At 55.1% G+C, this 26,417-nt stretch overlaps 1 protein-coding gene across 2 annotated transcripts in view; it reads left to right on the forward strand.

Annotated features, from left to right (window-relative positions):
* RPTOR (regulatory associated protein of MTOR complex 1) overlaps window positions 1–26,417 on the forward strand; it is a 343,232-nt gene that overhangs the window by 310,956 nt on the left and 5,859 nt on the right. For both annotated transcript variants that reach the window (XM_065898159.1, XM_065898160.1), the window contains 7 exons: window positions 2,918–3,021; window positions 3,634–3,817; window positions 5,356–5,466; window positions 11,151–11,256; window positions 14,174–14,288; window positions 15,878–16,002; window positions 17,062–17,166. In XM_065898159.1, the coding sequence (XP_065754231.1) occupies window positions 2,918–3,021; window positions 3,634–3,817; window positions 5,356–5,466; window positions 11,151–11,256; window positions 14,174–14,288; window positions 15,878–16,002; window positions 17,062–17,166 (850 nt within the window). The remainder of the gene's footprint in view (window positions 1–2,917; window positions 3,022–3,633; window positions 3,818–5,355; window positions 5,467–11,150; window positions 11,257–14,173; window positions 14,289–15,877; window positions 16,003–17,061; window positions 17,167–26,417) is intronic.

Here is a 26,417-nt window from a genome sequence, read left to right on the forward strand (position 1 = left end):
GTGGTTTACAGAAAAATTACTCTTTAGATAAATAGAGTCACGTGCTTTCATAGGTGTCCATTCTCAGTGCTCCAGCAACCAGGGGCTCTGCCTCATTCTTAGCCCAGAATTACCTGTAGACGATCCTTTGGGGAATCACCTCCTCCCACATGAATCCAGATCTTTGGTATGCAGTTAACAGGGACTTTTCTGAAATACTCCATCCCCCAAGAGAGAGCAGCCAAAAGCTTCCGTTGGTGTCCTAAACCCTGACTGTGTCGAGATCCAGTTGGGAAACTCACTGTCCTCATCACCTCTGTAGGGTGTTTTCTCTGCACTGGATCACGCTTTCCTGCATCCCTGTGAGGCGACGTGTTCTAGTGGAAGATCTGCAGAGTAAGAAAGCGCTGGGAGCGGGAGACAGAGGGGGTGTCTTATTACGGCCCCAGGCTCCCGTTACAGCGACCACCCCCATTAACTGCATGGGGGCGGGGAGCACAGGTGGGGCTGTGTGAGTGTCCCTGCAAATCGTTTCTGTGTTTGCACTGGGCTAAGAGGGTACATCTGACCTAGAATCCTACTAACAAGCTGTTTGCCACTCTCTAAAAAGTTGGCTTGTAGCCCTAATTATGACCTCCCACTGCTGCCCTTCCTCTTCTGGACTCAACACTTGTTGGGAAGGGAACTCACGTCGGGCCTTCATCAAAGCGCGTCTGCTGGTCCAGTGACTCCAGTGCAGCGTCACGGAGGGAGAATGACAGGGTGTTGACACCGTGAGAACAATGGGCAAGTGTGCTCGCAGTGGATGGGGCTCGCGGTGAGGTCCTGGGGTCTCTCAGACCCACGCTCCATCCTCCTCCATATACAGCCCAAGCCTGACATCCAGCAAGCACACCGGTGTCTCTGTTACCCTTTCCTGGCGGTGTGCTCTCTGTGTGAAACGGCGACTGGAACCAGCACAGAAAGGGGCCTTCCTGGAGGACATCTCCCACAACCTGCTTGCTACGTGCTCCCGGAGCAGCCTCCATCCACACCAATCCCATGGACAGGCGGGTCTGCGTGGCCACCCCCCCACTCATGCTCACCACTGCAGCACCACTGCAGTGAATGTTTGTTGCACAAATAGGAAACGTTAGGCAAAGAAGCTTCATCTAAGCCTGAAACCCTAGGATCGATCACCAGTCATGGGGCCTCCCCAACCAGTGACACGCCCACCTCTCAGGATTTCCAGAACGGATGCAAAACTAGAGCTGGGTGCAGCAGCCGTCAGCGTGAACTGCATTAAAAAATCACGGCTGTCTTCTTTGCCCTCGAGGCTGAGACAGAACAAGCCAGGGCTGTGCCACCTCCACCCCCAGGGAAGAGCAGGGAAGCAGAGTTAGTCACCCCAGGCCCACGCGCTTCTTCCCTTTTGGAGCCTCCTTGGAGGGGAGCAGTCGGGGTGGGGGTCTCGGGGGAGATCAGCACCGTGGGCTCCAGCTCAGGCAGTGGCAGAGCCTCTGTGCTCAGGGAAACTTTGAAAGGTCGTGGACTCAGCCGAAGTCTGCATTTCAACCCCAAAGTTTTCTGTCTCTCCTCTGTCTCTCTCTCCCACTGGTTTTCTAGAAATTTTGAGGAGACACATATTCGGTTTATAGTTTCTTAGCTTAAATTTCTTTTCTCCTTTTAGACCTCTTAAGGGATCATTTGGCTCTCAGGCTTTGTTGGGGTTGTGTGTGTGTGGAGGCCAAATAACTTAAATAGCAAAGCAAAACAAACACAAACAATACAACTTTTATAATTCAAAAAATAAAAAAGTTTTTATAGGCTGGTTATGATTCAGTTCTTGCTGTTTGCATTTCAAAGTGAAGGATTATCTGGGAAACATTGGTATTATGTTGGTGGTTTTGTATTCTGTAATTTTCTACCTGTCAGCTGAATATAGGTATGGCCTTCCTAACTGCTGAGAGAATAAGCCAGAATTTGAGGGTCTTCTGTAAGTAGCCAGTCCAGGGTTCTCCTGGAGCATCACCCCATGAAGGTCAAGGCTCCGCCCATCTCGCTGGGTGACACCCAATCTTCGAGAACTGAGCCTGGCACCAGCCACACTTGGGCAAGTGGTGGCCAACAGCCGCCATTCCTGTTCTCTTCCTGCCAGAGTGGCACCCCCTCCACAGCATCAGCCCCTTTCTGGTCCTTTCACCCTGGATGTCCAGATCCAGCAGGCCCATCCAGCTGTCCAGCACTCAGAACAGAGGTCCAGGAAAGAACTCGGCGTCAGTGGGTCCACCAGTAGCTAAGCAGTGACACCCCTGTTTGCTTATTGTCTCTTCCACCATTTTAAAAAATCACAACAAAGCTGCTTCCCTCCTGACTGCCAGCCCAGGCTGGCACAGACCCTCTGCTGGGTAAAATATCAAACCTGCACGTGATCATGGGAGGAAGTGCACAGACCTGGGTCTTGTCTCCATTCACAAAATGCTGCACCCAAGGTGCTGTTTTGAGCCTGTGCCGAAATATGACAATGAACAACCGAGGCCGAGCCTAGGCAGGTTCCTTCCCAAGTGCCAGCTCTGCCCAGGAAGCTGCTCCCTCCAGGGGAGCCCCTGCCATGAGAGGGAGCCTGGAGAGCCTTCTCCCCAACTTCCAGACCCCCCCCCACTCCTCATTAGTCCCAGTGCAGTTTTGTGACAGCGTTTCGGGGCGGGGGGCGTCCTTGGAGCCTCACTGAACCAGGTGAATACTTTCCAGAAAAGCAACAGAATATCATTTTATCTAGCGGGTGACATTTGCGGGGAAAATTTTAACTGGGACCTTCCATTCCTATGAGATTTCCTCAGCCAAAAGCCCTTTTCTGTGATTTTGAAGCCACTCAAAAGCAGCCACCAGCCTGTGCTTGTCTTGTAGCCTCAGGTTGTCACAGTGACCACCCACCTCACTTGTCCCTTTGTTCCTTCAGGCCACAGTGAACGCCCGGCCTCAGCGCATCCTCACCACCTCTTCCCTCACTCAGTCGGCACCCGCCAGCCCCACCAACAAGGGCATCCACATCCACCAGGCGGGGTGAGTGGTGGGCAGCTGCCTTCCGGGGTCTGGGGAGGTTCCCAGCACGGCCTCCCCCCGCCTCCCCCTCCCTCTCCAGCCTGCAGGCTCTCTCTCACACCCCGACATCTTCTCATCTGAGCCCCTCCTAGAATCCTTTCCTACCTTTATCTGCACAATTGTGACAGCAAAAGTTGACCCGAACCTGACTCCATTCAGAATTTTATCAGAGAGGGTCCGTGTCTTCCAGTGAGTGACCAGCAGGGTGGAACCCTCCACTTAACCAGTGTTCACAGAGCTGTGCACTGGATCTCAGGGGAGTAGACGTGCCCTGCACGCTCCTGGAGCCTACTCAAAGTCCTGACTGAGTTTGCCTCCGGCTGCATTGGTTTTCAGGGGAAGATGGTTCTTAGAACCTGCAGGCAGAAGCTAGAAGGGGTCATTAATTCAGCACCAGCAGCTCAGGTTTGGAAGTCACGTTGACAAGCCATGCAATTGAGGATGGTCCGAGCTGGTGACCCTGGGCCCGTTCACAGGATCTGGGAGTGGGCAGTACCAGGGGAAGTTGCTTAGGGTTTGGTTTCAAAGGAGTGGGTTCTGGGTAAAACAGTGTTTCTTTTTTCCCGACGACAGAGGCTCCCCGCCAACATCCAGTGCAAGCAGCTCCAGCCTGACCAACGACGTGGCCAAGCAGCCGGTCAGCCGAGACCTGCCTGCAGGCCGGCCGGGCACCACAGGCCCCGTGGCGGTGCAGTACACACCCCACTCCCACCAGTTCCCCCGGACACGGAAGATGTTCGACAAGGGCCCAGACCAGGTGGTTTTAAACTCTAATGGGCTTGGGTGCTGGGACGTTCACTCCTGAGAGGAGAGGCACCACCTCGGGCGACGGGGTGCATGTGGCCTCGGCCCGGGTGCAGAAAGCCGTGAGCCACCGATGGCCCTGGGCTCCTGCCCCCACGTCTGGGCAGATATTGCAGCGTGTCCCTCTTCCTCCTGCAGCCCCTTGTTCTGGGTTCACTCTTGGCAGCTTCCATGTAACAAGCAGCACATGGGCTGATTGGCTTTTTCCCTTCTCAGTCAATAGCATTTGTCTCCACTAAACGTGGCAGCTGCTCCACAGAAGCGCTTGTTCTGACAGGTTGTTTGCTTTTTCCATCAACATTCAATTACGCCCCGTAGGTGGGTGTGGTCTCAGCCGCTAAGTTAAATGAGGCCGTTCAGGAGAGGGAGGAATTGGTGTCCTTGTTTGTCAGGGTTGTGAGAACACATAACAGGGTGGACACAAAAGCTGGGGCCTCGTGTCTTGTCCAGACTGCTTGCTGCTGTCCCGGCCAAGCACAAACAGTATAGCGAGGGTGTTCTGAATGTGCCAAGGACACGTCTCAGCTCACCAGTGACCGGCAATTTTAACAGGAAGGTCACAGCAGCCTGTACCCTGACTTTGGAACTAGATGCAGGTGTTGGGGAATGGACAGGTGTCCACACCTGCCACCGGCCCCGCCCACCCGGCTTTGGAGCTGCCTGCTCCCCTCGCCTCGATGGCTGAGGAACAAAAACGGCCATAACGCCAGGTGCCATGTTTAGCCTCCCGGCTGGACCCTACATGGGGCAGCCAGGCAGGAGCGGCTGGACCATGATCCGTGGGTCCTGGCCCAGCAGAGCCGCGAGGTGGCGGCAGGTGGCTGCGGTTCCCCTGTCAGGCGGGAGGTAAGACCTTATTGCTGACCCCATCTGTGGGATTTTCCACCCAGCATGTCTCCCTGGGTAGCGGGGGCTCCTCTGTGAGGCACTTCTCATGCCTGGCCACGTGCAGTGAGGCAAACCCCTGCCCTGCCATCCTGGCCCCCATTGGTTCTGCAGCGGGGAACAAACTGAACCATTGTCCCAGTGAGCAGAGCCACGTGTTTTGAGTTTTAATGCTTAGAAGTCCCAGTTGGCCCAAGCTCTACTGTGCTCTTATCCAGGAGCCAGAGGGTAGGCCAAGGTCCTATGTGTATGACTGGCCTGGTGGGAGCGGTGGCCCTGGGACCAAGCAACAAAGGCCTCGTGGGGCTGCTGACTCAGCACCGATGGCAAGTGTCAGGGACTCTGCAGCCCAGGCCACCTCAGCCAGCCCTGGGGGATGCTCGGCCTCTGAGCGCAGACTCAGAGCCCTGTCCTGACAGTCGGGGTTCCTTGGGCACCAGGACGCAGAAGTGAGGGGACCACGGAGATAATTGCCCTCAGAAGCCTGACCCTTGTGCCTTGGTCTCCAGGGATGGACTGTCTCGAGCTCACAAAGAAGTTCGGGGGTGACGTGACTAACTCTGTTTCTGTCTTCTCCTCCCCTCCTCCTTTCCAAATGCCCCGAAGACCACTGACGACCCGGATGATGCTGCCGGGCACAAAAGTTTCATTTCGGCCACAATGCAGACAGGGTTCTGCGACTGGAGCGCGCGGTACTTCGCCCAGCCTGTCATGAAGGTAGTGGTGTGTCAGCAGCTCTCAGGGTTTAAAGCCAGAATCCCCTGGCATGCACTGCCCGCATCTCCTCAGCAAACGCACACAGGACTCCAGAGCCCCGGCCTCAGACCTGGGTGTCTGAACCCCTCTGCTCTGAGCTCAAGGTCTGATCCCCACTGGTTTGCTCACTGTGACCCTCGGGGGCCACATGCTGTGACTCCTAGCAGCCCAGGTGCAGTTGCGCAGGCCCTGCCCTGAGCCGTGGCCCGGGGCAGGTGCCGGCTGCACAGGGCCCTGCTGTACTCACTGGCCTCCTGTCCCACCGAGGGTGGCTGTTGAGGGGACGCCAGATTGCTGTCATGGTAGCTGGTATTAACAGGTAAAAAACAGTAAAAGAAACAGACCTCACTTACCTGCCTTTTCCGAGCTTGCCAGTATAAAATGTGCCATTTTGTCTTGATTAGCAAGGTCATCCAGGTGGTCCCCAGGCCTCACTTGGGCCACTTCTGGCTTTGGGGACTGTTGGACTAAGCTAGCTGACCGGGGTAATCTGGCTTATTCCGGGACACTGCCTTCCAGGTTTGATGACGTGACGTGTGTCCTCTTGCTACAGACTCAGGCCACACATTCAGGGTGCCAGGGTGAGACAGGGCAGTGCTGTCAGAGCTGAATCTTCGTGCCCGTCTTTCTGCAGGGAGTGCTGCAGGGGTTCATTTTAGACTTGCTGATCTAAAGCACGTTCTTACAAAACCACCTTCCTCTTCCCTCCTAGATAATGGAAAATTGAAAAGTGCAGTTTATTCTCACTTGTATATCAAGCTACATATCCAAGTAATTTCCAGGAAGAGTACTTGGACTCTATTACAACTTTTCTCCGGCCTTCCTGTTTCCCTGTAGTGATACTGATTTTTGTCAGTTACAACACAGAATAATGGTTGTCAGTGCCTGAGGCAGGTGATAGGGTTCTAATTTATCAAGCCCCTTGCTGAAAAGAAGCACTCTCTCAGTAGCGAAAACTAGGATCCACGGAAATGTCCAACAGGAGGGGAATGGTTAAAAAAGGATGAAGTATTTGATACGATATTATTGGAGCTATTAAAAAATAAAGCTTTGAAATTAGTAACATAAGAAAATGCTCATGATAAAATTTCTTTAAAAGGGAAAAAAAAGCAGGACGTAAACTGGCCACAGGATGGCCATACTTTCTACACTTAGCACGAAGTACCTTTATAATCAGGAAAAAAATATATTAAAGAAATGACCCCGGGACTTTCCTGGTGGCGCAGTGGTTAAGAATCTGCCTGCCAATGCAGGGGACAAGGGTTCGAGCCCTGGTCTGGGAAGATCCCACATGCTGCAGAGCAACTAAGCCTGCGCGCCACAACTGCTGAGCCTGCGTGCTACAACTACTGAAGCCCGTGCGCCTAGAGTCCGTGCTCCTCAACAAGAGAAGCCACCGCCATGAGAAGCCCATGCACCGCAACGAAGAGTAGCCCCCACTCGCTGCAACTAGAGAAAGCCCACATGCAGAAACGAAGACCCAACACAGCCAAAAATAAATAAATAAATTTTTAAAAATAATAAAAAATTAAAAAATGACCCCAAGAGATCATTGAGGCCTGTTACAGTCAACCAAGTGTGTTGTCCACGCCAGGGTCGGCCTGCTCCTGCTGACCTGTCCGCCTGCAGACAGGACATCTTGGGCTCCTCTGGCTAAGGAAGGAGGGAGTAGGCAAACACCAGAATTTGTCCCAGGAGACAGTTCATCACTGGTGCTGTAGGTAGCGAGTTGTCCTTTAGATCTGTGGTACATACCATCTGCTTGAAAGTCAAGGGGGTTTAGTCTAATAGTAATGGAAGTTCAGTTTTGTTGATACAGTCTCCTGCTTAAGGCAAGTGTGGTCAAGTGACTTGGACTCTAGGTGGTTGGTCTGCCATCTCACTGAAACAGCAGTGACTGTAAGTCTCGGAAGCTACTTGGTGGGGTGCTGAGTGGCTGTCCTTGAAGTCTCCAGGGATGCCTGTTCTCAGTCATCTACCTGTGGGGAGAAGTGGCATAGGTAATCCAAAACATGTTTCTCTTAAACTTAGAAATGATCTTGACTTTTCCCTAAGGATTTGCTTTCCTTTCCTCAGCACCGAGTACTCAGACTCAGAGTGCAGGTGCCCTCCAGCAGTGCACGCCAGCTGACCGCGGGGGGAGGCTCCACAGGCGAGGGCTGTGGTTTGTGGGGACCTCTACTTACGTGTTCACGTGTTTCACTCAGATGCAGACCCACAGCCACCACTGGAAAAGGCGAAACAAAGCTGCAGGGGCAGAGAACAGAGGGCAGGGTGTTGGGCTGGGGCTGGGGGGAGGGCTTGACTACAGAGGGCACCTGGCAGTTTGAGGTGTGGGGGACTGTTCAACATGCTCACCGTGGTGGTGGTTACATGCTGTGCCCAAAAGGGTGAAATTTAATGCACGTGAACTGTATCTCGGTCACCCTGATGCTTCACAAGGAGTGTGGCCTGATGATGAAAATGCCCATAGTTGGGTATCAGTACCTGCAGTGAACTCTGATCTGCACTTCAGAGCTTTGTCCTTGGCAGTCAGTGGTCTTCACCCCTTAGATGTCATGCCCAGAGGTGGCGGGTTGAGCCGGGTCAGCCCGCAGCCAGTGCACACCCTCCCGGTACTGCTGACCCCCGTCATTGTTTGGGGAGGGTGTTTGTTATTAAACGAGGTGAGAGGCAAGCGCAGAGGTACTCTGTCCTGCCACAGAGCTCGGCTTTGTTTCTGGTGGGAGCCCAGGGAGCTCGGTGTCTGAGAATTTAGCATTGACATCATGAGCCCCCCCAGGGGTCATGCTGCAATCGTGATAGTCACGTGCCTGTCATGAATTTTATCCCGTGCACTTGAACCGCTTTAAATTCAGAGGCATTGAGGGTAAGACCCAGCCCTGTGATTCACAAATTCATCATATGAGAACCTGCTCCACGTGGAAATGCCCGCCCTCAGGCTTCTGCAGACCCTCTGGTCTTCCTTTGTTCCCAGGCCCAGCCTGCCCCAGTGACAGGCGAGGAGCGAGGGGGACACCCTCACCAGCTGTCAGCCGCCAGCTCCTCAGGAGGCTCCAGCACCGTAATTGGTTTCTGTTTGAGGAAAAGCCAGGAGGTGTTAGGAATTCGAGGAGTGTCGTGATCCTAATCATGTAACACTATTTCCCACACCCACGTCCCTCCAGCTCTGCTTAGAGGAAAGCGCAGCACAGTGTGGGTCTGGGCTTTTGTTTCATCAGAAGCTTTTGTTCAGCCTGCAGAGCCATGGGGGAGGGGAGGAGCACATGAGCAGATGATTAAGAAAGGCTGAGTGGGAAATCGTCTGTCTGGTCCCTCCGTACATCCTTGTCCATCCCGGCCGGCCAACGCCGGCTGCTTCTCATGGCCTCTTCTGCTCTCTTGTCCTCTCCTCGTCTCACTCCACCCTCGCCTCCCACACTGTCCCACTGCTCTCCGCCCCTGCTTGTCCTAGTACTTCATGGCGATTATCCCCAAGACGATGCGTGCACTGGTTCCTGGGCTGCGGTTTAGTTCAGTTCTGCAAGTCCTCCTCTGAGCTCAGCAGAGCCTGTATGCCCGTGGGACTGCTCCCGGGGGCGCCACGCTCTGCTGCTTAGGACTCAGGCCAGGGCAGTGACGCCTGGCTGTGCCGTGGATGTCAGCCTGTCTGTGTCCCCAAGGCACGTGTGGCCACACTCCCATGCGCAGCTGCCTCCCGTCCCCCTTCCTTCCTCCCACCTGCCCCCACCATGGGGAGTACAGTCCAGAACTTCATGCCTGCCTGTCCCACTCCCTTCCTGCTTGTCTAGACCCTTCCTCTAATTTATTCCCGCAGAAACGAGAGATCTATTCAGGTGCAGTCTCAGTCTTTTCATGTGGGGTTTTCTTATTATTGTTCTACGTTATTGGTTATTTGTTACTTGTTTTCAAATAATCTCTGGATTGTCATGAAACAAAACCAACTGGTAAAAACCCACCGTCTATCCCAAATACCTTTGTGGGGTTATGTCTACAGCACTAACTGTGCTCTGGAAGCTCTGGGTGACTTTTCTTCGGTTGTCTCTGTGTCAGGATATCTTTGCTGTTTTGCTGGGTGTAGTTTTGTGATTTTTAAGAGGAAAAAAAGGAGTGTAGCAGTGAAATGCTGGAACACAGAGGCCTCGGCACCTGTACACAGGGACGAGGTGAGGTTTGGGGTTGTTCATTTGTGATCAGAGATAACACAGAGCATTCTAGGAGAAGACACAAAAGTGCTCCATGACCATTTCATGTAATAACTGCCTCCTCTACCTGTGGGGAGAAGTGGCATAGGTAATCCAAAACATGTTTCTCTTAAACTTAGAAATGATCTTGACTTTTCCCTAACGTGAGCTGAACTCCTCTCCGTGTAGACGTCACCTCATTTCTCAGCCACACTTACACATGGGCACGTGCACATGACCACGTTCACTGTCCTTCATCCTGATGCTTTCTCCAGGATGAATATGGGCTCCTTCTGCCTGTGTGGTGTTACCTGGCTGAGTACAAGGCTGGTTAACTCAGCTAAGTGGAAGAAGGGTTTTTCCTAGTTTACTTGATTCCTTTTGTATTTTGGGATTTTACAACTCTGAGTTTTCAAGCAGGGAACCAGAGTTAGCCAGATTGACTATGTGATTTAGGAGATACATCTTTTTTACATGACAAGTTATAGTTATGAATAAAGTAGACTTAAATCATAACTTATTATTTGCTAAGTGTGGCCCTCTCCTAGGCACACCCATCTGTAGCCCACATGCACACACGCCAGCCATGAAGCAAGAAGGGCCCTTATCCAGGAAAGGGGACTGTTCCACAGCATCCATATACTTCACGTGCAGATAAACTCCGTCTCTTGAAAGCTGATTAGGGAGGGCAGAAGTTCTCTGGCATAGGGTCGAAGCTCCTTCCTCAATCTCCACCTGTGCGGAATCCGATGCCAGCTTCACCCTCTGCTGCATTAGGTGGAGTGGGGCGGGCAGCAACTCCCAGAGAAGGTCCCACCCTCAGGCCCGGCCTGCCTCTCTCAGCTGTCACGGGGTAGCCATGCCCTGGCTGCTGTCCTCTGTCACTTCTCATGAGCTCGTTCATCTTCTAACCAGATGCCTCTGTTCCCTTTGGCATCAAAGAATAAAAGCAAAAGTCTCTGAGCACAGCCCATCTTCTTCCGATTTTGCATTTAAGGGCAAGGAGCAAATTTAGTGTCTGGCACAGCAGGGCCCTTTGTGTCCCCTCCTTCGGAGAACACCCAGCCCTTATCCCTGAATCTCCCCTCAAAATCTGTCTGCTTTGAAAGCAGCCCCCCTGCTGCCCTGTCAGAGTGCGACGACTTCTGGCTTCCACCATTGGGCCGTCGTGGGGGCAGGGGTTTCCTAAGTCTCCACTCCGCATCCCCGCGCCGGCCAGCCCTCCCCCCACCCGGTCCCAGGTCTCAGAGGCTCTAAGCCCAGCGGGCAGCAGTGAGTGGCACTCCCAGCATAGAGAGGGAAGCTGCTTCGGGGATCCAGTGACCAACCTCTGACTGTAATGCTCTGCTCTAGCCTGCGGTAGGGCACTGGACACTGGGCTGACCAGAGAACCCAGATTCTTTAGCACCTGCGGAGGACGAATCCTCTTATCTGGAAATAATTGTTTTTTTATTGTTGAAGATCCCAGAAGAGCATGACCTGGAGAGTCAGATCCGCAAGGAGCGGGAGTGGCGGTTTCTGCGAAACACCCGCGTCAGGAAGCAGGCGCAGCAGCTCATCCAGAAGGGTAAGCAGTGTCCCCAGGGGCCACCGCGGTTGTTGAGCAGGCGCCCACCCGCCCTTGTGCAGGGGAGAAGTGAGGCTGGCAGAGATGCTCGAGGGAGGGAGGAGTGCCAAGGTGGGGGCACCATCCGCCTGCCTGACAAAGCCTGGTCCTGGGAGACTCTGTGCCTTTGCCCTCAGGGAGACTTGGAAGCTCTCTGGGATCATCGTCCAGGGAAGCTCCTGTCTTGACTGGCAGCTTCTGGACAATTGTGTCTTCTGCCTTTTGTCGTTTCCAGAGAGGAAGGAGCAAGCCCTCCGCAGGCCCTGGGGTCCACGGCAGAGTGGGCCTGTGTCCTCCCCATGGGGACAGAAGACAAACACCAGGCCCTGGCTGTGTTTACCCTGGACCCCACCAGGCCCCCAAATAATCGCTCTCTATCACCCAAAGCTGTGTATCAGTCACATTTTGACCAAACCTTTTACTAAATTTGCCAACAGATGCCCAAACCGCCCACTTTGCATGCCCCCCAGCCCCACCCCCCGGTGAAGTGGCAGTGAGCAGCGTGGACAAGTGCTGCCACAGGGAGGGCTGCTGGGCCGCGGGTCCCCCTCATCTTGGCTGCAGCAGCCCCCCAGGCACTGAAGCAGGGTGGGAGGGGGCAGCTGAGGGCCTCCACCCTGTGATCAGAACAGGGACAGAGTACTGGGGCCCTCACCATCCCCCAGAGACGAGCCTCTCTCCTCTCCCTCTCCCAGCAGTACAGCCCCCGCTGGCCCGGGAACCGACCCAGTCCCATAGCTGTGAGTGCACAGGGCGTGGGCTGGTCTTTCGGCTCTGCCTGAGCCCTCATTGCTGGGCCAGCTTCGGGCGGTGGACTGACCCTGCCCAGGTACCGCACAGAGCAGATAAGCAGGTTCTTAACGCTTCTGTTGAATTATTGTCGTGACCCTGCCTCCCTGTCCTGTCAAATTCTCTTGATTATTACCGGTTACTTTTTAAAGTTGAGGGTGAGAACCCATGAGACCGTCCCTGCCTGCAGGCCGCCTGGAGTCGGGGTCTCGTCCCTGGCCCGCCTGCCCAGGCCCATCGCACTCCTTGGCCCACTGAGCACTTCCAGAAGCAGCGCTGTTTCGGAAGCACTTCGGCATGTGTTCACAGTGCTCTCCGTGAGATGCTCGGGTCACGTTTCATTAATGTGCGGTCACTTCTGCTAAAACCAGTCTTGGTTGTTTGTAACTCGCCTCTATGAAAGCACTGTCGCAGCTGGATGTAAAGCCTCTGGGGATGTGGAATTCAGAGTCTGCAGCTTTCTCCAGGAGAGAGCGAGCCGCCCAGCATGATAGAAGCTCTCCGCATGATGGGGTCAAGGGCCTATTTTCTTGGAAGTTGGTGGTTCTTTAGAACCCCAGGCCTATGGACGGGGACAGCAGAACAAATTGGTTTCCCTGTACCCACGGGCGCAACCTGGGAGCCAGTCTGCTGCGTGCAGTCGGACATCTGAACGGGGTGAAATTAGAGCCAGCCACTCGAGAAACAACTAGGTTTTCCAGACAAAAAAGAAAAAAAGTATCTCTGTAAATTAGGGTCAGGGGTTCTCTTTTGCAGTCTTTGTGGAAAAAAATAGGTCTGCTTGTCAGACACACACCGAGAGGAACTGCTGAGCCGCTGAAAACCTTAGCAAGTGAGCTTGCTGACGGGAGCATCACTGCCGGTGGACGTGGGCAGGGAGGACAGGGCCGCTAGTGAGTCCACAGCCTCCTCTGCTGCCTGCCGCACTCAGAGCCTGGACTCCTCATGAAGTTGTAGTTTTATCTGAGGCCAGCGGTGTGCTGGGAAGGCTGTGAATGGTAGAAGTACGGGAATCACACCTGCGGGCTGAGCCAAGTCACCGGACAAGTCAGCGAGGCCCCAGAATACGAGCTGGGAAAGTTAATGCTGCCTTTTCTATCCATGACCCCTCTGGCCACCCCCCATGACACCATGACTTTGCCATCATACATGGATCTCTGCATGTCTGCAGAACACCTGCAGTGACTCAGGACCTGGGTATCCCCTCATCTTTCCTGGGTCAAATCACGCCTCTGTCCTGGGGAACCCATGGCTGTGGGGGAAGGCACCTCTGGGCAACAGTTAAACCCTCTGGGACCTGTTTGCCTGTTAGTTTAACCCTGTCTTGATTGTTGAGTGGTTTTCTGTGTTAGTTGTTTTAGCAAAGGGAGGCGGAAAAGGACTGAAATTGTGGGTGACAGTAGCTCACCCGGCCGGCGCCAGGTTCACAAAGCGTGAGCAGCTCCTCTGTGTCACCCAAGACTTGCGTCCAGCCACTGAGGAGGGGGTGACTCCGGGGCCTGAGTGCCATGAGGGCTGCTCACCCTCTACGACGTGCAGGGAAGAGGGGCCACCACGCCTGGCTCCTCTGCATAAGCCTGTGTCATTCTCCAGAAATGTGTGTGAACCTGTCAGATGCTCTTAGCAGTTTTATCCTCTTTTCGTTGTTCTTCTAAAGCTCCTTCAGGGCCACGAGGGTTTTTTCCCAAGTGGCTGTATTGGGGCCTGTTGAACAAATCCCCGTTCACATCCTTGGCTGGATTGCAGACAGCGATGGCCAAACCGAGGCTTCAGCCTTGGGTCTCAGTTACGAATCTCAGCCTTACTGAGCTTTATTCCAAAATCTTTGGTGCTCTTTTCCTAAAACCTTAACCAGTGTGCACTGATCTGAGTATTGCTGACGGGTTGTCGCAATTATATATCAAATGCTAGCCATGTACAAGCAGAGGCAGGGCCCTGCTGTCAGGAACCCACCCGTGCGCTGTAACCCCTGCTTTCCTCTGGGCCCCTCCAGGTCCCCAAACATTAGGGACTGGTGTCGGCCTTGGTAAAATACATCATTGACATTTGCTGCAAATTGAGACCCATAGTCGTGTGTTTCCCTTGGCAGGTATCACAAGGCTGGACGACCAGATATTTCTGAACAGGAACCCTGGTGTCCCCTCCGTGGTCAAGTTTCACCCCTTTACGCCGTGTGTGGCCGTCGCTGACAAAGACAGCATCTGGTACGTGGGGCACTTGCAGAGCTGGCCTTTCAGCTGGAGAACAGGTAGCCCCTGGGGGGTGTGGGCAGGATGCCCCTGCACCCTCCTGGTGTGGAAGCTCCTCAGCCCGGGCCTTTGGGCTGTTTCAGGGTGGGGGTGGGGGCTGGAAAACTTGCAGAGAGACGTCCCTCCTCCTGGTGTTGCCCGCGCCCTCCCAGGGTTGCACTTGGCCACGTTACCACGGGTGTTGCAGAAGCCTGAGCACGGTTATGTGTGGGCCGGGACGGGAGCTTCTGGTACGAAGATGGGGCCATTCCTGTGCAGTGAACAGACACCGGTGCACAGGGGCTCATCAGGATCCCACAGTGACAGGACATGTGAGGAACCCGCTTGTGTGCAAGGGCAGCAAGTGTGTGAAGGGAAAGTGTCAGTAATAAGACACCATGTTAATTCATAGTGACCATTGCCCTTATGTCCCTGAGAAAGCGCTCACTTGATGGGAGAGAACCATGGACGCAATTCTTTTTATAGCTGATAAAATGGATATAATTCTTTTTTTTTTTTGGCTGTGTTGGGTCTTCATTGCTGCACACGGGCTTTCCCTAGTTGCGGCGAGCGGGGGCTACTCTTCGTTGTGGTGCGCGGGCTGCTTCTCATTGCAGTGGCTTCCTTCATTGTGGAACACGGGCTCTAGGCGCGTGGGCTTCAGTAGTTGCGGCACATGGGCTCAGTAGTTGTGGCTCACAGGCTCTGAGCACAGTCTCAGTAGTTGTGGCACACGAGCTTAGTTGCTCCACGGCATGTGGGATCTTCCCGGGCCAGAGATCAAATCCGTGTCCCTGCATTGGCAGGCGGATTCTCAACCACTGCGCCACTGGGGAAGCCCAAAATGGATAGAATTCTTACCCGTTTCTTATTCCTCTCCTTTTTTTATACATAACATAAAATTTACTGTCTTCTCCGTTTTTAAGGCTGCAGCTCAGTGGCATTAAGCACATTCACCTTGTTGTGCAGCCATCACCACTGTCCGTCTCCAGGCCATCGCCCTAAACTGAAACTCTGTCCCCATGAAACACTGACTCCCCCTCCCCACTTCCCAGGCCCAGCACCCCACACTCTACTTCCTGTCTCTATGAATTTGTCTATTCCAGGAACCTCATATAAGTGGAATCATCTAGTATTTGTCCTTTTTTTGACTGGATTATTTCGCTTAACAAAGCAGGTGTCAGAACTTCCTTCCCTTTTAAGACAGAATAATAGTCCATGTGTATGGACCACATTTTGTTACATCCTTCCTCCATTGATGAGCATTTGGGTTGCTTTTATCTGAGGCCAGCGGTGTGCCAGTGTATACCCAGAGGTGGAATCCTGGCCAAACGGTAGTTCTGTGTTTAGTTATCTTGAAGAACCACTCTTGTTTCGCATGGCAGCTACACCATTTTATGTTCCCACCAGCAGGGCACAGCGTTCCAGTTTCTCCACATCCCTGACAACATTTGTCCCTTTCTGTGTTTTTGCTGGTGGCCGACCTGGTGGGTGTAAGGTGGTATTTCCTTGTGGCTTTTGTATTTCCCTGATCACTAGCCTTATTCCTCTCTTATTCCCTGAAGTTTTTGGGACTGGGAGAAAGGGGAGAAGCTGGATTATTTCCACAACGGAAACCCTCGGTACACGAGGGTCACGGCCATGGAGTATCTGAATGGCCAGGACTGCTCACTCCTGCTCACAGCCACAGGTGAGTGGGGTTTGTGTGGTGGGGACCTAAACCCCAATGCAGAGGTGGTGGGGGACAGATGCAAGACCCCAGCATGAATTGGCACAAAGCTTCCTGTGACCTCGATTGTTTCTTCTGGCAAAGGGGACTAACCGCTCCCAGGTGGAGGCCTCCATCATTAAAGGCACACCCATGGGGAGAGGTCCTGCTGGCAGCCCTCCCCAGGAAAATAAAGTCCAGCCCCGGCCCAAAGCCAGCCCCCTGGCAGACATCAGGCAGGGAGGGGGAGGACGAAAACCCAGAGTGGTGCGGGCAGCCAGTAGGGTCAGTTGGGGGTTTGAGGACAGATCACACTGAGCCTCTCTGAGCGCCAAAGAGGAGGCAAAGAGGGTGATTCCCCGGGCGCAGAGACACAGCAGAGGAACCCAGGGCCCTTCAGGAGTCGGATCCCAGTGGAGGTGCAGCACGAGACTTCACTGCTCAGCAGAGGTCAGGCAAGTGTTTCCCAGCGTGTCCCCAGATGACCTCATCCTCCCTCTGCAGCTTGAGGCAAGGTCATCCTTGAGGGCCTCGTGTGAAGGGCTAGTGAGGCCAGAGAGCAGGGTCCTGGGGGCAAGCAACACCAGGAGGAAGGAAGGAAGGACAGACGGACAGACAGCCAGGTGGTAGACCCACACACTCAGGCCCACCTGGCTGCCCATCTGCCGGAGAACACTGGGGCCTCTGCCCCGTTCTGAGCCTGGAGAGGCAGGAGGAACAACCCGCCCATTTCCTGAGTCTCGTGTGAGGGGAGGTGGGGAGAGAGAGGCCCTGAGCACCGTCCCCTTGAGACTGCCTCTTCTTGGCAGGTGATCCCCTCGGAGGGGATCGGGAATGCTGAGGTGGAGGCACAGCCCTGAAGCCCAAGGTCAGGCCAGAACGGGCCTCACTCTGCCTCTGATAAGCTCCTCGCCAGACGAGAGACCCATCTGTCCCTTGGGCTGGGCAGCCTTTGTCCTCCTGTGCCTCCGGGGGAGGGCCCTCCTCCCCTTCCCAGAGCAACCAGGCCTGCATTTGAATATCCTCTCTTGTCTCCCCAAGATGACGGTGCCATCAGAGTCTGGAAGAACTTTGCTGATTTGGAAAAGAATCCAGAAATGGTGACGGCCTGGCAGGGGCTCTCCGACATGCTGCCCACCACCCGAGGTGGGTGCTCCCCGGGGTCCTGCAGGCGCTCAGTCCACTAAGACTCCCCAAGTAACGACCCAGCCAGCCTCCTCCTTGGGAGACTCTGCTCACGGGTGGAAGTCCTGCCGAGCTCTGACCAGCCCACAGCCCCCGTCCTTGGCTGGAAGCTCATGTTGCTTGTGAGAGCGTGGCTGCGGCAGGGCCTGGGGCTGCATTCTGTCCCCCTCGTGCCCAAGTTAATCGCCTCTCGGTGATGAGCACACAGCAGGCGCCCCAGTTGTGTCTGGTCCTACGGGGGAGGCCAGTGCGCTGCCTGCCTGCCCTGGGCTGACAGAGGCACGGCTGCAGCACCCACCGGCCACTGCTGTGCATGCTGCCTGTCGGTGTGCATGGCTGCCCCACGCCCAGGGTGAGAGACACCAGCACCGCCTTCCGGTCTCTGGGTCCAGGCCCATTGTCAGGAGGTCTGCACCTCTCAGCCCCGCGCTCGCTGTTCACACAGCATTAATGCGGCCGTGGGTCTGGATTTCCAGAGACACCCTCAGCCGGAGCCACCCTCCAATGTGGTCGCAAAGCCGCTGCCAGATGGAGGCCGGAGCGGCTTGCTGTCGGCCCCTCTGCTGGCCTGGGGTCTTTGCATGTCCTCGCGTGGCCGATCAGGTGCCTACATGGCTGCTTCTCTCCCCTCCGTCAGAGCACTTGTCCTAGGGAGACGCCGACCCTTGGGGGCACAGCTGGCTCCACGGCAGACACTTCCTTATGTGTTAATTTTTAAAATAGCCATATTCTTACATTTTCTTCAGGAACAAAATGGTCATGCATACCCACCTCCACAGGACCCAACACAGCCGTTTTCTTGTTGCCTAGGCCCCTCTGGGCCCGGTCCTGGGCTAACATGGATGACAGCTGCCGTCACAGGTCCCTCTGTCTCTCTCTTGCTTTTTCCAACATTGGAGCAAAAGCCTGATCCCTGCCCTGCAGCGCCCCCGCCTCCCACCCGCTCAGCCCCCAGCCCCACCTCAGGCCCGCCTCAGTGCTGCTGGCTGCGGCAGAGCAGGTGGCTGACGGCCTCCCCGTGGCTCTCAGGTGCTCACGCTCACAGGTTTGTTTCACTGCGGGACACGCTGGACGAGTTGAATCGTGGTTTTCAGTCCTTAGCTTCCTGCTGCCGTCCAGCAGGACGGGACACACCCCAGGCTCCCGCCGTTCTGCAGACCCCTGTGCGGGGAAGGCAGGGGCTGGTCGAGAGCAGGGTCAGCCTCCCGGCGGGGCCAGAGGATAAGAAAGTGGGGAGCCCACTGGCAGCCCAGTGGATACACTGTTGTCTAGTTTATTCCTCTTGCAGCGGCCTACCTACCTGCCGCCCCCAAATACCTGCCACCGCCAAGTGATGTGTCTGTGGTTTTTTACCCGCAATGCTACTTGCCTTTGCTCTAGTGAAGGTGAGAGCAAGGGTGGGCAGCATGCAGTTTGGGAGCGGGGCAGAGAGTCTAGCTGGGAGGAAAGGAGGCTGAGGTGACAGCAGTACAGTCTCAGGGCTCCCCTGCACTTGTCTCCCCCAGATGTCACCTGTGTGTGGAGAGCTGCTCCTGGCCCAGGTGTGCACTGCAGCCCTAACTTGAGAGTGGTTCCACTGCTGTAGACATGTTTGCTACAGACTCCTTGCTGCTGGACCCTCTCCCTTTCCTGGGTTTCAGAAAACCCCCCAGGAGAGGCATTGTTGCTGAGGGGTCAGGAAGCTGGTGGGGGTCTTACCTCCAGGTCCTTATCAGCAGGTGGGGTGAGGGGGGCTTTGGGCAGGCACGCAGCACTCCTTGGCGGCTAAGCCAGAGTTCATTTGGTCTGTCCCCTGCCTTTTGACCAGGCAGCTGTGGGCTTAGCAAAAAGGAAGACATTATTTCCTTGTTCTTTCAGGGGGATGGAAGGTGGAAGGGGTGGTGAGCCTGGGAGGCTGACTGCTCTAAAGGATCAAGACAGGAAGGGCTTGTGTGCTTCAGGGCCCAGAAGGGGCACACTGAGAACCGGGGAGCCTCTCCGGGCCCCACATCCTTCAGTCTCCACAGCTTCCCTCTGCAGCACGGGGATCGCAGCCCCAGCAGGGCTGGAGAGACCCCCGATTGTAATTTCTATTTCAGGAGCTCAAGCTCAGTAACCGAGGGGCAGGTCTGGTGGAATTCTGACCCCTGTGCCAACTTCTCATTGCCTTCTGCCCATCAGCACCTTGTTTCTTTTTCTTCACCCGCCTTGGCCTCTGACTTGACAGTTACAGAGCTGTGGGCTGGGACCCTGTGGGGAGAGCTAGCAGCTTCCACAGCAGTTGCTTGTCAGCGTCTGGGGAGACCCCCACAGCTTCAGAGTTCTCGCTGTGTTCCCCCGGGACCTTGTCGGGCAGAAACAGCAGCCCCCGCTCCCTGCTCCAGATTACCGCCCCCCCAGGCACGTGAAGCTCCCTGTGCTCCGCAGTGAGGTCCTCTGCCTGGTCTCGGGTCCCAGGCAGCCACGAGCTGTGGGGGGGGAAGAGGTGCCCTTGGGGGGGCTGCGGTCATCAGCTCCTCCACGCGCCTGTGACGGGGGATCCTGCACAGCTGTGCACCCCATGAGGCCTGGCCCACCGTGTCCTTCAGCTACAGAGGGCGTAGGGGGTCTCATTTGTGAATGCTACTGTGTAGGGCACGTGGGAGGGAGGACTTGGCACTCCCTGGACAGTTAGAAAAGTCTGCCTGTGAGGTTCTCCTGCGCGCTCTCCAGCTCAGAATCTGCTCGCCAAGTCGCTGTCGTGGCAGCTTGTTAGCAAAGATTTGATTCCGTGGTTTGTGACTAAAGAGACTGTTTCTTGCAGGAGCCCTACCCCTGCTTTTCAGAAGTCATGTGAAATGTGCAGGGTCTCCGCATCGTCTTAGCACGCCCCGGCTCCCGTGTGTACATGTGCACACAGGCATGGGCATGCATGCATGCATGTGCAGTTAGCCTGGGGACACTCCCCTCATGGGGTACCCCGCTGTCAGGAGAACTGAAGTCAGTCTGGGTTCACGGCCACCCCCGGAACTGAGCGAGCCGTGCTCTGAAATAGAACCGATGGTGGGACCGCCCGTCCTTGGGCCACGGCGCCCACAGGCACCCAGATGGAAGCACACTTCCCACCCCCCAGAGGCCTCCTCACTGACCGCTGGGCCCCATGAATGAAGAGCTGTCCTCACTCTAAGGACCTAAACGGAAGTGTCTGCCTCCTCGGGGCGTGGCCAGTGGGTCAGCTCCTGCTGGTTGGGCTGCACTAACTGAGTGCACATCCGGCCACTAACCTCCACTCACTGGAAGTGCCCACACCGTGTCAGGTCATGTTTCCCCCAAGTCATAGTACTTCCAATTTCCTGTCTAGAAAGAGAGTCTTTTTAGCCAAAACCCCTGATAATTGGGTTTTCACGTTCATAGGTACATTTGGCCCTTTTTTCCCCACTGCAGCCGTGGCCTGGGCCACCGTCTGCCCCTCCCTCCTGTTTCCTTCTCGGCTGCTCCCCTGTTTGTGGTTTGTGTGATTTTGGCTGATTTGGCTCTGGCTGGCCTGCTTTCCCTTGCATCCAGCCCATAATCCCTGTTTCCTCGCAGGTCTGGCCCGAAAGGTCTCAATCTTTCTTGACCGCAGTAAGCAGGGAGGTGAGTGCCTTCTCCCTTACCTGTGAGTGCCGGGTGGGAGCCACTCCTCCACGTTGCCTGAGGACGCTCGCTAGAGCCGCTCCTCCGCGTTGCCTGAGGACGCTCGCTAGCCCGGGAGCCGCTCTTCCGCGTTGCCTGAGGACGCTCGCTAGCCCGCTGTGCTCTTCAGGCAGCAGAGGACCGGGGCTGTGGTTTTTCTTATTCGTTCCATCCGCACAGTCTCCTCCAATACAAAAACTCATCACCAGCTGAGCACTGAGATCTCATGGGATGAGTGAGGTTGACTGTGTGAGGCTCTGGGAAGAAATCTTAACGAAAGCCGTAGACAGGACTCTCCCTGGGAGCCGAGGCCTCATGGTCGCACCTCCCGGCCTCCTTGGTGGCCTCACTCACTCTTGGGCTGGCTCAAGGACAATTCAGTTCTCTGTTCCAGGCCACCTTCACAACAGCCTGGGAATGGAAAACAGTCCAGATCCAAGCCTGCCGGAGTGAGGATGGCGCAGCTCCTCAGGCTCGCAGGGAGGAGGCACATTTCACGACTCCATCAGGACAGAAAAGTCGCTCCAGATTGAGATTTGCGTTCCCACCAAATTTTTCAGAAAAGAATCTTTTTCAGAATTTAATGCAAAGTCTCTTAAAGCATCTGTTTCCATCTGAAAATCCATATACAAGTTTGATAGTTACTAAAACACCTATATGCAACTGACTGTGGATACACATGGTAACACAGGGTTAGCAAACCCTTATGCCTGCTCAAAACGAGCCCTTTTCTCTCCTAAGCTCACTAGTCAGGTAAATTGTAAAGAGATGGAGCCTTATGAATCCAGGCAGCAGATAGAATTCTTGACCTTTAATTTGCAGCATCTGAGTTTAGAGTATGACCAGCCTTCTGGTGAACTTTCTGTTCTGGTCTCTCTTTAGTCGCTCCCTAAACAAGGGTTCCCTGCAGGAAGGCATATGTGGCTATGGGTCTGACGGGGTCCCTCGTGCCATCAGAACTGGAGTGGGTAGAGAAGCAGGTCCCGGGAGGCTGAGAACACGATGTCCTTACGGATGTACAAACTCACAGTTTCGTATTTTACAAAGGACTCTTTTAGTAAAAAGTTCAAAAGGAAGGAAAAAGAGAAAACCCGAGACTGACTCAATCTTCACTCCTTTGCTTCCCGCCAGCAGTGATGGCGGTGGTTGTAACAGGAAGGATTTCTCTCAGAAAGAGCCTCCTGGGTTCTCAGAGGAATGACAGGGTCACTTGCCCTGAAATCCTGAAGAGGAGCCAGGGGACACCTTTCACGGTCAGGACCTGGGGCGGCCAGAGGAGGGCAGCCCCATCCCCTGGTTGTCAGCTGCCTGGGAGCAGCAGCCACCCCGGAGGGCAGGGAACAGATCGTCCAGCACCGGTGTGTGTGTGTGAACTGGACTAAACCTTGGGCCTTGGGGCAGCTGTTAGTATTCGTTGCCTGGAGCATCTGGGCAGCAAGCAGGGCGCCGGCGGAGCACAGGGGTGGCTGGCGGGGGGAGTCACGGCTGCCCTCCCCTCCCAGCCTCACTCCTCCTCCACGGTCACAAGCACATCCAGAGTCTAAAATTAGCAGGACCTGGTGAGCAGGAAGCCCTCTCAGTGCAGGAGGTAGGACGCGGGGCCGGGTGGCAGCCCCCGTGGGCCCACGCTGGACGGGGCACTGGCCATGGGGAACGACGGCTCCCTCCTCTCCCAGGAGGCGTGTGCCCCACCCTGTCTCCTCTGACCCTAAGCAGCTGCCACGTGTTCTCGTCCATCTCCCAGGTGAGAAATGGAAGTTTAGGTGAAATCATTTGCTCCCGACGAGCCCAGTTTTCTGTTGCCAGCCCTGTCCTGTGTCTCTGAACCTGCCGGCTGTCCAGGAGGTGTTCATGGGCCCTGAGGGAGGCCTGATCCCATGGGGAGGCATTGCGTCTGCATCCCTGGGGAGGGAATGGAGGTCGCCATCCCACAGGTCTGAGGTTCTCACACGTGCCTGGTTGGGCAGGGGCTGGCCCCTCCTCCTCGGAGTTCCAGAACCATAGCTCCTAAGGGCGTTTCAGGTTGGGGCTGATGGGTCCTTAGGGATCAGGTCTACATGACATGTCCTCAGAGGTCAGATCCCCATGTTGGGTTCTCAGAGGTCCGTTCCAGATGACAGGGTCCTTAGAGGTCAGTCTGGACTGGCCTCTGAGCCTGGAGGGCTGATCATGGACATCACAGGGACCCAAGCCTCTGGAACAACGTGTTTCTTCTTTTCACTGTCTGCTGGGCCTAGGGTTCTGTCTGGTCCCTGACTTACACGTTCCCGCTTCCTAGTCTACAGCCATCCCTGTGCCATACGTCTATATTTTAATGAAGAAATTCCCTCTTTTTCACGGCCAGCTTTTGGATGGGAACATGTGAGCAGGGCTTATATCCAGGATAAAGTCAGACGGGAATCTCTGCATCCTGGTGGGGGCCGCCCACCACCCCTGGCCCCAGGCAGTGAGATGGATGGACCGTGATCTCAGGCACTCAGGGTGCTGGAGTTCGCCCAGTGAGGGAGAGGCTGCAGCACGCGCGGAGCCTCCATCAGTCGAGCACTCTCCGTGTCGAGGCGGCAGCGTCGACAGGGAGGAGGGGCCCTCCTGCGGGGAGCCCAGAGCAGCCTGCCTGCTCCCAAAGAAAAAAAAGGCCAAGGAGGCCCGGGGGAGGGAGGAGGGGCACAGGCTCTGCCCACAGCTGTCACTTTTCTGGGGATGGGGAAGGAGGAGACACTGCTGAGACCGTGCTCCCCAGGAACGAAGTGATTGGAATCTTCACTCTGGTTCAAAGTCACAATGTTCCTGTCTTATGAGTTTTACTTAAATCATAGCCATCAATTTTGTTCCTTGTGCTCAACGCGTCAAGGAAGAGTGTCACCCTTTTCATCATCTTCTACCAACTCATGATGAATCAGATCATCTCTCCTCCGCTGTGTCTGGAGGTCGAGACACAGGCTCGGCTGGGAAAGGTCTCGAGTGAGAAGGCCAGTGTTCGCGTTCCGTTCTGGGCAGGAGGACGGGCCAGGACCCCAGATCTACAGGAGAATGAGGTGGGGGTCGGCAGGCGCAGGAGGTCGGTCAGGGTGCAAGCAGACTGTTGTTTTTATCCCAGCAGTTTTCACGTTGATCTGAGACTCTTCACGGATAGCAGCTCACTGTCTTAGGTGACACAGCTTCCGCAAACAGTCTGGTAGAGCTAAGGAAGCAGCCTCGCCCAGATTTGTCTGTATACATAGGACGCCTGCCTCCCCGGTGTGTACAGGACTTGGGAAGACCTTAGGAAACACGTTTCTTGTCTCTGCTGGCTTCACCATGCTTTACAACTGGTTTAAACCAGCATTTGGTCCGCATCAGAGAATCTAGATTTAAAACAGGACTCAGCTCACGTGATCCACGTCCCCAGGTCCTCTGAGGGCCACATGGGCACACCTTCCAGAGCCTCCAGTGCAGATGGAGACGCTGGGGCCCTGTGTGGGAGCTGTGTCTCCCCAAATTCACGTGGTGGAGTCCTCGGCCCCAGCACTCAGAGGGTGACTGTATTTGAGAGAAGGATTCAGTTGAAATGAGGTCACTTGGGTGGGCACTAATGCAGGGTGGGCCCCCACTGGCTCTGAATCCATCATGAAGGAGACTCAGCAAGCAGGAAGCCTCCAGCACTTCATTTGGAGACCAGGTCAGGCTTCTTACCCCACTGGGAGTGGCCGCGGCCTCCTCTCTGCTTCCTGCATGGGCATGGGGCTGAGACCCCCCTCCCAGTCCTTCTGTGGTCCCCCCAGACACTCCCCAGCTTGTTCCCGTGACCCCAGAGCATCCCAGATGTCACCTGGCCACGTGCTCTCATCGGAGGACCACTCCTTAATTACACGGCTCCTGAAAGCCCGACGGGGCTGACACAGAGCTCCAAGTGCAGTTAAGGATGCCCGAGAACACAGGCCACCCCATCAGTGGTCCATGGATACAGGAGTCTGTGAGCCTCTGCAGTGACCTGGCACCCCAAGTCAGGTCGTGGGTGGGCGCGTCCTCTGTGATTCATTCACATCATGCACACCGGGCACGTGGTGAGGGGAAGCAGGTGGCGTGGTTTCAGGCTCTGCTTGTGGGCTGACTGGTCACAATGTGACTGGGCTGTCCTGGACAGAAGTGGGGGCCACGTGCCCGGCCCTCTCCCCTGCCAGTTCTGATCATGGTGACAGGTGAGAGGCCTCGCCTGCAGCCTTGTCACCAGTAGATGCCTTTCTGGCACATTAGGGTGTATTCTCCTGCCTGGGGTCAGGGGCGTTGCAGTGGGGAGACTGCATTCTAAAAGGTGAAACAAAGGCTCGTCCATTTGTTGTGTGGAGCTGACATTCTGCAGGGTAGACATGGCAGCCGCCAGCAAAACAGGGAGGACGGGAGGGGGTGTGCCAGGTGACACATCTGGAACAGGTAGAAGACGGAACAGGGTGAGTCGTAGCCTCACGTGGTCGAGGAGGTGAATGAGCACGATTTGGAGGGGCTGCATGGACGTCAGGAGAGGGGCGTTCCAGGCACAGGGCCCACTGTCAGTTAAGAGGACCAGCCTGGTCACTTTTGGAGCTCGAACCTTGCAGGGGCCAGGGCAGAATGGGAAGCCATTGGGGGTCTCTGGAGTGAGGGTTGAGGGGCTCAGATCCAAGCAGGAACCTGAAGTGACACATACAGATGAGAGTCTGGAGTTCGGGAGAGAGATCGGGCACTTGGAGGGAACTCCATAGCCTGAAAGGGGCATATCAGAAAAGAACAAGTGAAGGTCTCATTGTCCAACTCAGGAAGTCAGGAGAAAAGTGGGCACCCACAGAGAGAAGGGGAAACCACAGAGGCAAACACAGGAGCTGCTGCCACAAAAAGCAGAGACAAATGTATAAAAAAGCATGATGACTTCACTTCAGACTTCAGTATGACCAAAAGAAGACATAAACAAAGTTATAATGTCAGTGACAGAATAGGAGAGGATATTTGCAATATATGAGTTAAACCATCAGTGTCAGAATGTATATTAAAACATACAGGCTGCACACACCAACATCGACCAGGATTTGGGGAAATCACACCTTGTGTCCATTTCTGATGAGACTGCAGACCAGCATCCACTCTGGGAGTGAAACGGCCTCACCTGGGGAGGTGGGACGCACAGGGATATGTCCCCTTCCCGGTGCTGCCACTTCCTTGTGCAAGGGCGTATGGAAACGTCAGTGTGGCGTGGTTTACAGGCAGGGAATCGTGGAAGTGACGGGCTCGTTCTCCAAAGGCGTGTTACCCAGAAGTTCAGTACTAATTAACCAGATCTGCATCCGTTGGGTTGGATAAACCCTCAAAACGTAACCTTACTGGAAAAACGCACATTGCTGGAAAATATACCCCCCCTTTGAAATTGGCGACGTTTTTGAAATGTGGGAGATGTGGTTCATGGTTTTGGACACGTGCCCCTGCAGGGGAGTGCACGGGGGCCAGCCTGGGAGGGCGCCCAAGGCCTGTGGGTGATTTGTCTGGGGACAGGACAGGCAAGTGAGGCTTTCACTGTCTTAAATTTCACTTCAAGAACAAAAAAAAGAGCAAAAATGATAAGATATTAGCAG

The sequence above is a fragment of the Phocoena phocoena genome, chromosome 19, assembly GCF_963924675.1.
Source record: "Phocoena phocoena chromosome 19, mPhoPho1.1, whole genome shotgun sequence".
Classification (NCBI taxonomy): domain Eukaryota; kingdom Metazoa; phylum Chordata; class Mammalia; order Artiodactyla; family Phocoenidae; genus Phocoena; species Phocoena phocoena.